Raw genomic sequence first — 13,276 nt, 5'->3', positions numbered from 1 at the left:
CTTCCAAACAGCTCATGCAGGTGATTGTACAAATTTCTCTGTGACTGCCATATGCTATTTGCTATTCTATAGTTGTTGTTATCCCATTTTTATACACGTGTAACACTATTTGTATTAGATTTTATATGTATACGTTTCCTATGTAAATTTAACAGGTCATGTGACTGCAGGTAGTTGGGATTTATTCACACCTGCTCACATGCCCAATCAGGTCATGATTAAGGAGTTTTCCGAAACGTGTAGACCATAACCGTGGCTCTGTGTGTGTTTCCCTCTGCTTGGCTGTATACCTCCTTTTTGTACTTCAATAAAGAAAAATATCACGTTTTTATCTACAACCGGAGTGTCCGTGGAGCTGGATTATTTGCATTTTATATATTTATTTTTATGTCTTTTTCTTAATAAAGTATTGATTTAATTGGACCTGAATACTCTTGATTCATTTTTGGTTTTATACTTTCCAAGGAATGCAGAGTTTCCGAACATTCACGTCAATGCAGTCACTTGGTTTCTGGAGAAAGTGTCCTTATTAGGTTTTCAAGAATTCCTTTACTTGACAAGAAGGGATGACCCCTTAAAATCTTATTTTACATATGGGCTTAACACCATTCCGTGTAGGTGTCTGTTGTGTTATAAAGGACGCATCTGCATTTGGTGCTTGTGTGTTTTGACAGTGGAATTGTGGACAGTGGACAGTGAGAGCAATCTGTTGTTCTGCAAGCAGTGATCTCTACGAGGTTTTCATGGCTGGTTAATCAAGCACAATTATAATAGATCAAGATAGATAATTTAATGAAAACAAATAAAAAAAAATAATAATAAGAGTTAAGTTGTAAAAGACCAATTTGTCAGAAAATGCTGCTGCTGCGCTTTTCTGGCAATTTATTTTTCAAGCTTCCCAATACAAAGCACAGAATATTAAATAGAAATTAAAATACAAAATACATTGAAATTATGAATGTGCTACTTACAGTGCTGATCGCAGTCCACCCTAGCAAATACAACTTTATTGCTATCTGGATATTCTTCTTTAATTATATTTGAAGCTTCCTCAAATATAGGATGCAACATTTGACTGAATCTGCACCTAAAATAAAAATTATTACAATGAAAAAAAGTAAAAAAAAAATGTCACTTTCACCATAAAAAAAAATCTTATGCCACATTCATCAAGGGTTTTAGACAGTTTTAAAGACATTTTTCTGACTACTTTAAAGGGGAATGGCCTCAAAAACAGGGTGTGGCATCACAGGGAAAACTCCATGGGCCAAATACTATGAAAATGCAGTTGAAGCAGTTTTCTGGCATAAACTAAGTTCACATTATAGATGGTAAAAAGTATCACTAGATCACTGAGTTTTACTACAGATTTATCCTCATGGATCAGACAGCGTGATAAATCTGTTGCAGCATAAGACTATAGCATAACCATGCACCTATCTGCCAATATACAGAGGATATGGAAAGTATTCAGACCCCTTAAAAAATATATATAATAATATAATATAATATATATATCATTAATGTTGATATTTTTTCCAATTTATTAAACAAGAAAAACTGATATCATATTTTACTCATATGCTGTCCATTTCCTATTGATCCTGCTTGAGATGGTTCTACTTCTTGCATGGAGCTGTACACACTTGTCTATACAAGACCTCACAGTGCAAGTCAGAGCACAAGAGAATCACAAGGTCTAAGGAACTGCCCAAAGAGCTCATAGACAGAATTTTGGCAAGGCACATATCTGACCAAGGTTACAAATGAATTGCTATAGCACTCAAGGTTCCCAAAAACACACTGGCCTCCATAATCCTTAAATGGAAGATGTCTGGGGTGACCACAACTCTTCCTTGACCTGGTCGCCCAGCTAAACTAATCATTTATGGCAAAGAGCCTTGGTGATAGTAGGTAAAGAAGAATCTCAGGATCACTATGGCTTAGCTTCAGAGATGCGGTAGGGAGAAACTTCTAAAGTCAACTATGACTGCAGCCCTCCACCAGTTAGGTTTCTATGACAGTGTGTCAACGGAAGCCTCTCAGAGCAAGACATATGAAGACCTGCATAAACTTAATGGACTCCCGGGAGAAATAAGATTCTCTGGTCTGATGAGACAGAGATTGAACTTTTTGGTGTTAATTCCAAGCAGTATGTGTGAAGAAAACCAGGCACTGCTTATCACCTGCCAAATACAATCCCAACAGTGAAACATTGTGGTAGAACACAGCTACAAATAACAAATCAACAGCTTCAGAACATCTGACCATTCTAGAGTGGCCCAGAACCCGGACCTAAACCCAATTGAGCATCTCTGGAGAGACTTGAAAATGGCTGTCCAACAACATTCAATATCCAACCTGATGGAATCGGAGAGGATCTGCAAGTAAGAATGGCAGAGGATTCGCAAATCCAGGTGTGAAAAACTTGTTGCATCATTCCCAAGACTACTCATGTCTGTACTACTACTCAATACTGTGCAAAGGCTCTGAATACTTATGATCATGTGATATTTCAGTTTTTCTTGTTTAATAAATTAGGAAAGGAACTACATTTCTGTTTTTTTCTGCAGAGTGTACATAAATGAGCAGAAAAAAACAAAAACTTTTTTGAGCTTAAAAAAATTCTGTGTAATGACGTGTATGGACTTTTAATCTGCATAAAAAAAAATTGTACTTCCAAGTGACAATATTTAATATTCTTTTCCACATACTGTGAAGTGGGGGTAAAAAAATTCCAAGTGCTGTCAAATTGACAAAAAAATGCATTGGGATCTCTTTTTATGGCTTCCACTGGTCACTCCACATGATAACCTTCTTAATTATTGGGTTGGTACGATCATGGGGGGTAGCAAATTTGTATAGCATTTACCGTATATACTTGTGTATAAGCCGAGTTTTTCAGCACAAAAAATGTCCCCTCGGCTTATACACAAGTCTATTACAAAAAAAATTACCACTTAAAAAAAAATAAACTTAAATACTCACCCTCCGATGTCAGCGTGGCTTACCGATGTCCCCGATGTCAGCGTGTTCCGTCTTCTTTCTTCTCCGCGGCTCATCTTCTTTCTTCCGGCATGGACGCGGCCATATCTTCTTTGTGGCCGCGCATACTATGACGTCAGCAGCGGCTGCGTCATACTATGCGCCTGCTAGAAGAAAACATGGCCGCGTCCATGCCGGAAGAGAGAAGAGGAGCCACGGAGAAGAAAGAAGACGGGACGCGCTGACATGGGGGATATTGTTAAGCCGCGCCAACATCGGGGAGCCGTGCTGACATCGAAGGGTGAGTATTTAAGTTTATTTTTTTAAGGGCCGTGGGGGCAGGCTAGCTGTATACTACTAGGGGCTTTCTGTATTCCCACCCTCGTCTTATACTCGAGTCAGTAGTTTTTCCCAGTTTTTGGTGGTAAAATTAGGGGTCTCGGCTTATACTCGAGTATATACGGTAACATGTTTTAGCATTTAAAAAATAAATAAAACAAAATATTTATACCATATCCTGGCTCTAACAACGTATAATACAGCGCATTGAGCCATGAAAAGGTGCGTTTTTTTATGTGGAACAAGATGTTTTTATTGCTACCATTTTGGGGACTTAACCTATTGATCACTTTTTATTGCAGTACATGGCAGTTTTAATATGCATCTAACAATATGCCCCTAGCACATTGTTACAGAACTGCATTGATGACAGGTTCTGCACTGTCATCTTTGCAGATTTTTGCTCTCAGATGACATCACAGGGTTGAAACGATATGAACCAATATAACACCTGTGATCGGTGCAGCTGCAAAATGCAGCAAATACTTGTGCATTTTGGCATGCTTCCCTTGCCACAAGGGGTTAAAGGGTTGTCTTTCCTTTCTGGATCTTCTAGTGTTATCAGTTTTTAAATGTAAATGTATAACAATAATATTTGTTTATACCAGTACAAATACATAAAAAGCATATAAAATACCAGGAAACATACCAGTCAGCATAAAAATTAACTAAAGCGACGTCTGCATTACCTGTGACAAAAGAGAGAAAAAAATATTGGTCAAAACTTTAAATATTTGTAAAGAAAATTAACACGGATGTTACATAGTTACTGTGCTAGGAATCTTTTAATCTTTATAAAAGAATACCGAATCCACTAAACTAGGAACAATCGAGTTGAATACTGGCAATGGTCTTCTCTAACCCCTTAAACGCTGCAGCCCTTTTTTGGTTTAGTGTTTCCATTGGTTACTCTCCACCTTCAAAAATCTATAACTTTTTTATTTTTCCAAGTAGAGAGCTGTGTGACAATTTTTTTCTGCGTCACAAATTGCACTTCATATTGATGGTATTTAATATTCCGCGCCGTGTACTGGGAAGCGGGAAAGAAAATCCCAAATGCAATGAAAATGGTGAAAACCCATTTGCTCGTGGGCTTGGATTTTACGATTTTCACCGTGCGCACCAAATAACATGTCTACTTTATTAATTGGGACTGTGTGATCACAGAGATACGAAATTTGCATAGGTTTTAATGTTTTCATAAATTCACAAAAATTAAATCCTCCGGTACAAAAAAGAAAAAAAAAGGTTTTCATCTTCTGGCGCTAATAACTTTTTCATACTTCGGTGTTAGGAGCTGTGAGTACTGTCATTTGTTTTTTCATGACATTTTCAATGTTACCATTTTAAGGACTGTACGGCATTTTGATCACTTTGTTAAATTTTTGTTAGAATAGCAAAAAAGTGGCATTTTCGAATTTGAGCACCACTTTCCATTATGGGGTTTAACGCTGAAAATAAAAGAAATTCCTAAAAAGTAACATTGATTTTGGGGTGGCTGTACCCCATTGATTACATTTTATCATTTTAACTTTTTTGGCGGGAAGGAAAAAAAAAATTATTCTGATACATATTTTTAACTTTTGGTTTAATACACAGTATAGCGAATAAATCATGCTATTTATGTTCTATGGGTCAGCACAATTACAGCAATAACCCATTTATACAGCATTTTTCAAATTTGGATAATTTTGCAGAATAAAAACATTTAAAAAGAGAAAAATAATTTGTTTTTGCAACCGCCATCTTCTAAGAGGCGTAAATTTATTTTTTTTTTATTACAAAAATAAAAAGTTGATTGAGCTGTATTAGGGCTTATTTTTTGGTGGACTGAGTTGTACTTTTTATTAGAATCATAATAAATTTAGGGGAGTAAATGTGACATATAAATCACTTTTTATTGCTTTTTTTGAAGGCGCAAAAAAAACTAATTTTTGAAATTTTATATTTTTACGGGATTCATCTGATCACTTGTGCAATACTGGGCAGTGTATTAGAGTAGTCAGCCTATGCACAAACATAGTCTTAAAATGCACAATGACAAAATCTCCCCGGTCACATTAGACCGTGACGCCTAAACGGTTAAACAGCGGGGTTCATGACCATTGCTATCCAGGTTAACAGCAGTTGAGGCCAAAAATGTACATCCAGGGGCGGGAGCTATTCGACAACCTGGATGTACAAATGTCCTAGGACGCCAAGTGGTTAAACATGCATAAAATTTTGTTATACTACTTTCCTCCTGTGAAAACAAAGTAGTATATCTCGTAGGCACTCAATGAATGAGAATGTGGGCAGGTTTTGTTGGACAAGAATGATATGGTCTTGTCATATATGTCACATGACAAGCAACGGCAAAACAAGTTTGGTCGTTTTACCCATATTTTTTTTTTATATGTAGTTAAAATCTACCATGTACGCACTATTCCTCGTCTGTTTATGAAGCATTTCAAAAATATTGTCACTGAGGTGATAAAATAGGATTTTGCATTAAAGAAAGAAAAAAAAATTGACCTCCTGAAAAATATATACTTACCTAAAATTTCATCTATATTGCCACTTTCTAAATTTATGATGTCACCTTTTGCTGAAGCACAAGCCCATGCCGCCTGTAATTAAAAAGTGACAACGTAAGAACCAGCATGAATACAGTCCGATTTCTCAATTGGTAGCCAAGATTATGGGGACTTTGGCTCACAAGTACTAATAAAAACAGCTGAAGACCTAACAGATATTAATTGCCCTTTACATTTTTTTTTCCGTCAAAATACATTTTTACTTAAAATTCCTAATTTACATGAAAAATAAATGCATACAAAGAACAACTCAAACAAGAAACCCCACCTGCACCAACCCCTTCCTGGTGAGTGAATGAAGCAGAGCACAATCTTAAAGGGTTTGTCAGGAGATATCAAAAAACGAGTAATGAGAAAAGTACAACGGGTTGTGTAAAAATAACCTATGAAAAGTTACATAAGGACTATAGAAGCACAATCTAGTAGGTTGCACAGTCATTACCATTGCCCCACAAACATTACATAATAAATCTTTACTAAATGTAACGTTATCAAAAGTGCTGGCCCGTTTTCTAAATATTAAATTCATTTATAACCCCCTGCCTTGCTTAGTTTACAAGCTGATCCTCATGGTAACAATCTGCATGCTTTCCAGGGTCTGGTGTTGCACATGCATCCAAGTGTCTCTCTCTTCTCTCCCTTATGTGAATGACTGCTCATTCCTCTGAATAGCCTGTGAACCCGCCTCTACACTGAAAATGTAACAATAAGCCGACTCTCCAATTATGAAAGCCAAATTATGACTTTCTATTGCAAGAAGGTCAGAAACATACCCAAGAAAACATACAGGTGGAACACATTCAACAGTAGAGTACACTATCGATTAAATAGAGAACCTCTTGTCAATATCCGTGTAACATAGGGCAGTAAACCTGCATTTGATACATTGCATCTGGGAAGACTGAAGACTATTCAGCTGTATAGAAGGAAAGTGAAGACAAAATTCAAGCGCAGGAGATCGGACACTAGGCGAGAAGAAACAAATGGTAGGACCCTCACCTTATTGAATGATGTAATGAAGCATATCTGACTCCGATCCGAGTCAATACATAGACTTGGGGGCTGATATGCATTGTATTACTGTGGACCAAGGTTAACTCCAGTGTTACAATTCAGCAAACAAGCATGGATGAGGAGGTGCGATGCTCATGGATCTTGCTAAAAAGTAGACTTTATTCGTTTTGCTTTGATATATACAGCCGTTTGCAACATATTTATAGTAAAGTGTTACATAAAACAATGGAAAGTGATGTCATGATAGATGGGGGAACAACATTGCTCCAGAAACAAAAGGATTGATGTTGATAAAAGCAGTGATAGATTAGAGATTATATATATATATATATATATATATTATTTTTTTTTTTTTTCATTGATTTTTATTATGAAAAAGTGTATAAAATTCCATCAATCTTATAGTATTGTACACCATTTTCAGACATATACACCGCAAATATTTGATAAAAAGCAGAGTTTGCAGGAATCTAAGATCTGCGAACTACATTTTCTCTAGGGAAAGGACAGCAACCCATCCATAATCACAGCTTCAGGTGTACCCTGGAGTGGCGCTTCCAATCAGCTAAAGCTCTACCCACTTAGGGCTTTCCTCAGAATAATTTGGCTTTGATGGCGTCTCTTTCACTAGAGATTTTGTAGTTAGTTCTAATAGTTTTAGAACTAAGCTTGTTCAAAATTCGAAATAATTTCTCATATATGTACATGTATACATATTTATAAGAAATTAATGAATTGTGACATAACATTATATAGGTGCTTATAATGATATCTTTATGGACTAATGTGCCTTTGTTAAGCCAGCAGTTAGAATAAAATTTAAATGACCAGTCATATATACCTGCATAATATAGTTTATTACAATTCTGAGTGTAATGTTAGGGCAACAATGGATCCATAGACTCCCGAAAACATTGCTTTTCTCTATTGGAGACAGCCACCCAGCACCAGCTGATTTTTCTGTACAGAGCTGGGTTAAGTGCTCATTTTCTGTGCAACAACTTTTACTTCTCAGTGATGTTATTTATTCTTCCATGCCGTGTACTGAGAAGCTAGAAAAAAATCCAAATGTGGCAAAATTTGCAAAAAATGCATGTGTGTCACTTTCTTTCAGTTTTTACGACTTTCACAGTGCATTCCAAATGATACATCTATTTAATTCTTTGGTTAGGTGTGATCATGGTGAAACCCAATTTATATAGGTTTTAATGGAGTTTAAATACATTTTCAAAAATTAAAAGGGGTATTCCCACAAAGACTAAATTGTTATATGTACTCAGGATAACAAAAAAAAAAAAAAAACACTCTAATTCACAGTTATTAACAAAAATGCAGACTTTTAACAGATACAAGTCCAACCTGTCTCTATCAGTCCTGGTGTACACAATTTGTTGCCCCTAGAACGACCCTGTAACTTCTCACTTAGGGTCAGGCCACCATCTTGGATTTTTGTGCAAGATAGTACAGATGAGATTTGTGTCCCTCTGCTGTGTGCCTGTAGCCACGCCCTCTGCATGGAGCTCACTAATTACTTCCTGCCAGGAGATCGTGAGCTACAAACTACAAGGAGATAAGTGATCTGGGGGAAGGGGGATGCAGGCAGATATCTGTGAGATGTAGCAGAGCAGACAGTGTAACAGTGTAAAAGTCTGTTGGCCTGTGTCTGTCAGCCTCCATCTCTCCCTTTGCGTCAGTACAATGTCAGAAGCCAGATGAAAGTGCATCATAATGCACCCTGATGGACATAATGGGGCTCATTTACCAAGGGTTGCGCTGCTCACTTTCGTCGGACTGTGCACCTTTTTCGGGGGATTGCATGGATTTGACTGGTATTTAAGAAGAGTAGAACGGGCTGACAGACTTTTACACTGTGTTACATCTCACAGATATGTGCCTGCATACCCCTTCCCCTAGATCACGTATCCCTTTGTTGTTTGTAGCTTCTCTCTGCTGGGATTTTTCCCCACGAGGTCTTTTAGCACAGCTTCCATGTGACAAACTGGGGAGCATGCTGTTGGACAATCTGACCGATTGGGACTGAGTGCGGGATTTAAGATTTTTTTTTTTTATAATTTCTTTTTATTAAATACAGGTAGAAAAACGGGTTACAAAGAAACAGAGATTCCATCGGGCAAAGACATGTCAAGTACAAAAGATCACGATGTCTCAGCGCCATAACAGTACATCAGAGGAAAAACATTGTATTAATCAGAGACAAACAAATTTAACATGTCTATATGTAAATTAATCTTTATAAATAAACTCTGAATTCACACCCGCTCTACTAGCCTGTTTTAAATTTAAATCTGGGAACAGAAAGAATAAAAGCAAAAAGACTTGGATAAAAAGGGTGCGGGTGGTACATACGGGGTGGGGAAATCAAGGGGGGGGGGGGGGGGAGGCAGAGCACTGTCAACTGAAGCATATAGTAATTCCAGGCTTATATCAAGTCTCCGTATTCAGGAGACAATTTGAATTGAATCCAGGGTTGCCATGTTTTGTGGAACTTTTCGTAAGTCCCATGAACAGAGGAAGTAAGTTCTTCCATGTACATGAGGTCGTTGACTTTTGTCACCCACATTGCCATGGTTGGTGGTACAGTTTGTTTCCACAGTATCGGGATGCACGCCCTCGCAGCGATGATGAGGAACCGAAGCAGTGACTTCTTATATCGTTTGACAGACATATCACAATGGTGAAGGATGAGAAGAGAGGGTTCCAATCTGAATGATTCCCCACACAGATGAGATATAGTTCTGTCCAAGTCTTGCCAGAAAGGGGTCAAGACATTACAGGACCAAAACACATGCAGAAAGGATCCCTCCTCCTCTCCACATCTCCAACAAGTGTCTGGAACCTGTGGGAAAATTGTGTGTAGTCTGGTAGGGACCCTATACCATCTTGCCAGCAGTTTGTAGCCGGCCTCTTGGTAGCGGGAGCTAATGGTTGCGTAATGGCATAGCTCGAATATCCTGTCCTTTTGTTCTGTGGTCAGAGAGATGCTCAAGTCTTCCTCCCATTGAGAAAGGTAGAGAGGGCCAGGGTCATCTGGGATTGAGAGTAGGCATGAATATGTTAAGGATAAAGTATGTCGTAAGCCATTTGCATTGCCACAAAGACATTCAAAAGTAGTTTTCTCCTTTGTGAACTGTTCACAGGGAGATAAGGAGACTAAGAAGTGTCGTAGCTGACCTGATCTCCACACCCCTAGGGGACACGGGTCCGTGAACTCAGTCATGTCCTGGGACGTCATCCAAGCTGAATCTTTGATGAAGTGCTCCGCTCTGAACCTACCAGCCTCTCTCCACTGCTGGAAGACTTGGTCTTCCATGCTAGGAGTGAAATCCGGGTTGCCAAGAATCGGAGTAAGAGGAGATTTTAGAGGTAGGAGTCTTTCCCTAGTGCGTTTGGACTGACAGATTAAGAGCGTAGGGCCAATGGTGGGGTGACGCTTCAAAGACATAGTCACGGAGGGTTCCAACCAAGGTAAAACCTGGAGGGGTATTTGTGTGAAGGACTGCTCCAGATGGATCCAGGGCTTGGTGCTTTGATTGCAGCACCAATCTAAAACTCTTGCCAAATGTGCCGCATTGTAATAGTTCCGGAAATCAGGCAGTCCCAGTCCCCCAGACCTCTTGGGTCTAAACAGAGTATTGCGGCTGATTCTTGCCGGTTTGTCTGCCCACACAAATCTATGTTGTATGGTATTTAAAGAGCGAAAAAAGGCCGTAGGTAAATGGACTGGGACAGCCTGGAATAAGTATAGGAGCCGTGGAAGAATGTTCATTTTAAAAATGGCACATCTACCAAACCACGAAAAGAGACCCTTGGACCATCTGGAGCAGTCCCTCTGAACATTTTGAAGGACTGTTGTGAAAATCAGAGTATATAGTTTGGATAAATCTGCTGGAAGACGGATTCCGAGGTATTTTATACTTTGTTCAGCCCAATTGAAACTAAAGGAAGCTTGCAACGTTTCTTTAAGAGAAGCATGCAGGGACACATTCAGGGCCTCAGACTTTGACCAGTTAATTTTAAAGTTGGAAAGCAGAGAGAACTGTCGTATTTCCCACATAAGGTTGGGCAGTGAGATCTGTGGGTTTGAGATGAAAAAGAGAAGATCATCTGCGTAGGCAGCTATTTTGTGAGTTGACCCTCTAACCGTGATGCCCGATATGTTTGGATTAGAGCGAATCTTACGGAGGAAAGGCTCTATAGACAGGACGAATAATAGAGGGGAGAGGGGGCAACCCTGTCTCGTGCCATTTTGAATGTGGAAACTGTCAGACAGTATGCCATTCACCCGTATCGAAGCCGATGGGGAGGAGTACAGGGACAACACGCAAGCAAGCATGCGACTTCGCAGGCCAAAGTAACGAAGGACTTCAGACATAAATGACCAATTGACTCTGTCGAATGCCTTCTCCGCGTCTGTGGATAGAAGCATTAGAGAGAGCTTATCCAAGCGGGCCTTGTGCATCACATTTATCGCCCTAGTAGTGTTGTCCCTGGCTTCTCTCCCCAGTATGAAACCGGCCTGATCCGGATGAACGGCATGTTTCAGTAAAGGGGCCAGTCTCATCGCCAATATCTTAGAGAAAATCTTAAGGTCTTGGTTCAGCAATGAAATTGGACGGTAGTTAGAGCATTGAGTCGAGTCTTTACCGGGCTTAGCTATGACGGTAATCGTAGCTTGGAGAGCCTCGTTTGGGAGTGGGGAGCCAGAGGCTATAGAATTAAAGGCACTTGTCCAGTGGGGTTCAAGCAATTTAGCAAACGTCTTGTAATATGGCAGTGAGAAACCGTCGGGGCCAGGGGCTTTACCGGTCTGTGCCGCCTGTAGGGCAGTTTGGAATTCAAGCCCTGTTATGGGGGCCTCAAGGGCCTCTGCCTCATCATCCGACATGGTCGGGAGTCCGGATTCAATTATGTAGGATCGCATTTTTTCTTTGAGTTCCTCCCTGGCACGGTGAGATGTTGGTTGAGGTAAATTGTAAAGAGACTGGTAAAAGTCCCTAAAAATGGCTGCTATGTCTCGACTGAGATGGAGGGTTGTTCCTGTCGGGGAAGTGATTTTAGGGACATAGGTGTGGGATCGTTGTTCCCTCAAGGCTCTGGCCAGTGTTCTACCACACTTGTTACTGTATTCATAAAAGTGTCTGCTACACTTAGCTAAGGTGCTTTTAGCCTTGTCAATAAGAAGGGACCGCAGAGATTCTCTAGCCGAAAGTAAGGCAGACCGGTTATCAGATGTGGGGGATCTCTTATGAGAGAGTTCTAGAGACTTAATGCGATTCAGTAAGTCGGTAACGGCTTGAGCCCTTTCCCTCTTACGTCGGCAGCCGTGAGTAATCAAGATGCTGCGTACGTTAAATTTGTGTCCTTCCCACGCTATAGAGGGATTAATGTCATCAGCTGTGGTCCTTTCGAAATGAGAGGCTATCGAATTTTTAATGTCATCTATCACTAGGGGATCCTCCAGAAGGGAGGCGTTCAGCTTCCACTGCCATTGAAAGTCAGCAGGGTTCGGGAGGGATATCGAGATAGAGATCAGTGCATGGTCCGAGAAGGTGATGTTATCTATGGTGGCTTCGCGCAACAGTCCCAAATCTCCGTGTCGTAGAAATAAATAGTCCAGTCTGGAATAATTATCGTGTGGTATGGAGTAGAACGTGTAGTCCTTGTCCGAGGGGTGCATTAGTCTCCATGTGTCTATCAACTGGTGGTCATGTAGTAAGCTTTTTATTCTGCGCAAACTAGCTCGCGTGAGGGCAGAGGATCCCACTGATGTGTCTACTGCAGGGTCAAGAGCTACATTAAGGTCTCCCCCAGTTACAACTGTGCCCTCTGCAAACTCGTCCACCATTTCGAGGAATGAATTCATAGCCTGGGCTTGCCCTGTGTTCGGGAGATACATAGAGGCAAAAGTGTATACACTGTCTCCTATCTTGCCCTTCACCATAATTACGCGGCCATCACCATCGCTGCGGGAATCTATGAGCTCCCATTGAATCGTGTTTGATATAAGAATAGACGTGCCCCTGGATCTTACGTCATCCGAGTAGCTATGGTAGGTATGTGGAAACCATCTATTCTTGAAATTGTAAGGCCTCGTTTCAGTAAGGTGTGTCTCTTGAACGAAGGCCACTTGAATCTGTCTACGTTTAAGCAGGTTGTACAGGATAGAGCGCTTTTCCGGGCTATGTAGCCCTTTTACATTGAGGGAGCCTATGGTTAAAACATCTCGAGATCTGCCCGGGAGAGGCATCTCTGCCAATCGCGGATGGGGTAGGTGGGGGGGAACAGAAAGAGGCAAGGGGACCTGCGTTAGGGGGGGGAGGGATAAGAGGTCAATAGAGCGG

The 13,276-nt window shown here is 40.2% G+C and overlaps 1 protein-coding gene across 1 annotated transcript in view; it reads right to left on the bottom strand.

The window, feature by feature from the left end:
* ERP44 (endoplasmic reticulum protein 44) overlaps positions 1 to 13,276 on the bottom strand; it is a 68,851-nt gene that overhangs the window by 27,978 nt on the left and 27,597 nt on the right. The window contains exons 2-4 of the mRNA XM_072153055.1: positions 5,861 to 5,933; positions 3,974 to 4,013; positions 972 to 1,087 (exon numbers count right to left, since the gene is read on the bottom strand). Of these exons, the coding sequence (XP_072009156.1) occupies positions 972 to 1,087; positions 3,974 to 4,013; positions 5,861 to 5,933 (229 nt within the window). The remainder of the gene's footprint in view (positions 1 to 971; positions 1,088 to 3,973; positions 4,014 to 5,860; positions 5,934 to 13,276) is intronic.

The sequence above is a fragment of the Engystomops pustulosus genome, chromosome 5 (genome assembly GCF_040894005.1).
Source record: "Engystomops pustulosus chromosome 5, aEngPut4.maternal, whole genome shotgun sequence".
In the NCBI taxonomy this organism is placed as follows: domain Eukaryota; kingdom Metazoa; phylum Chordata; class Amphibia; order Anura; family Leptodactylidae; genus Engystomops; species Engystomops pustulosus.
The sequence above is the reverse complement of the archived record's forward strand: the minus strand, read 5'-3'. Positions and strand labels throughout refer to the sequence as shown.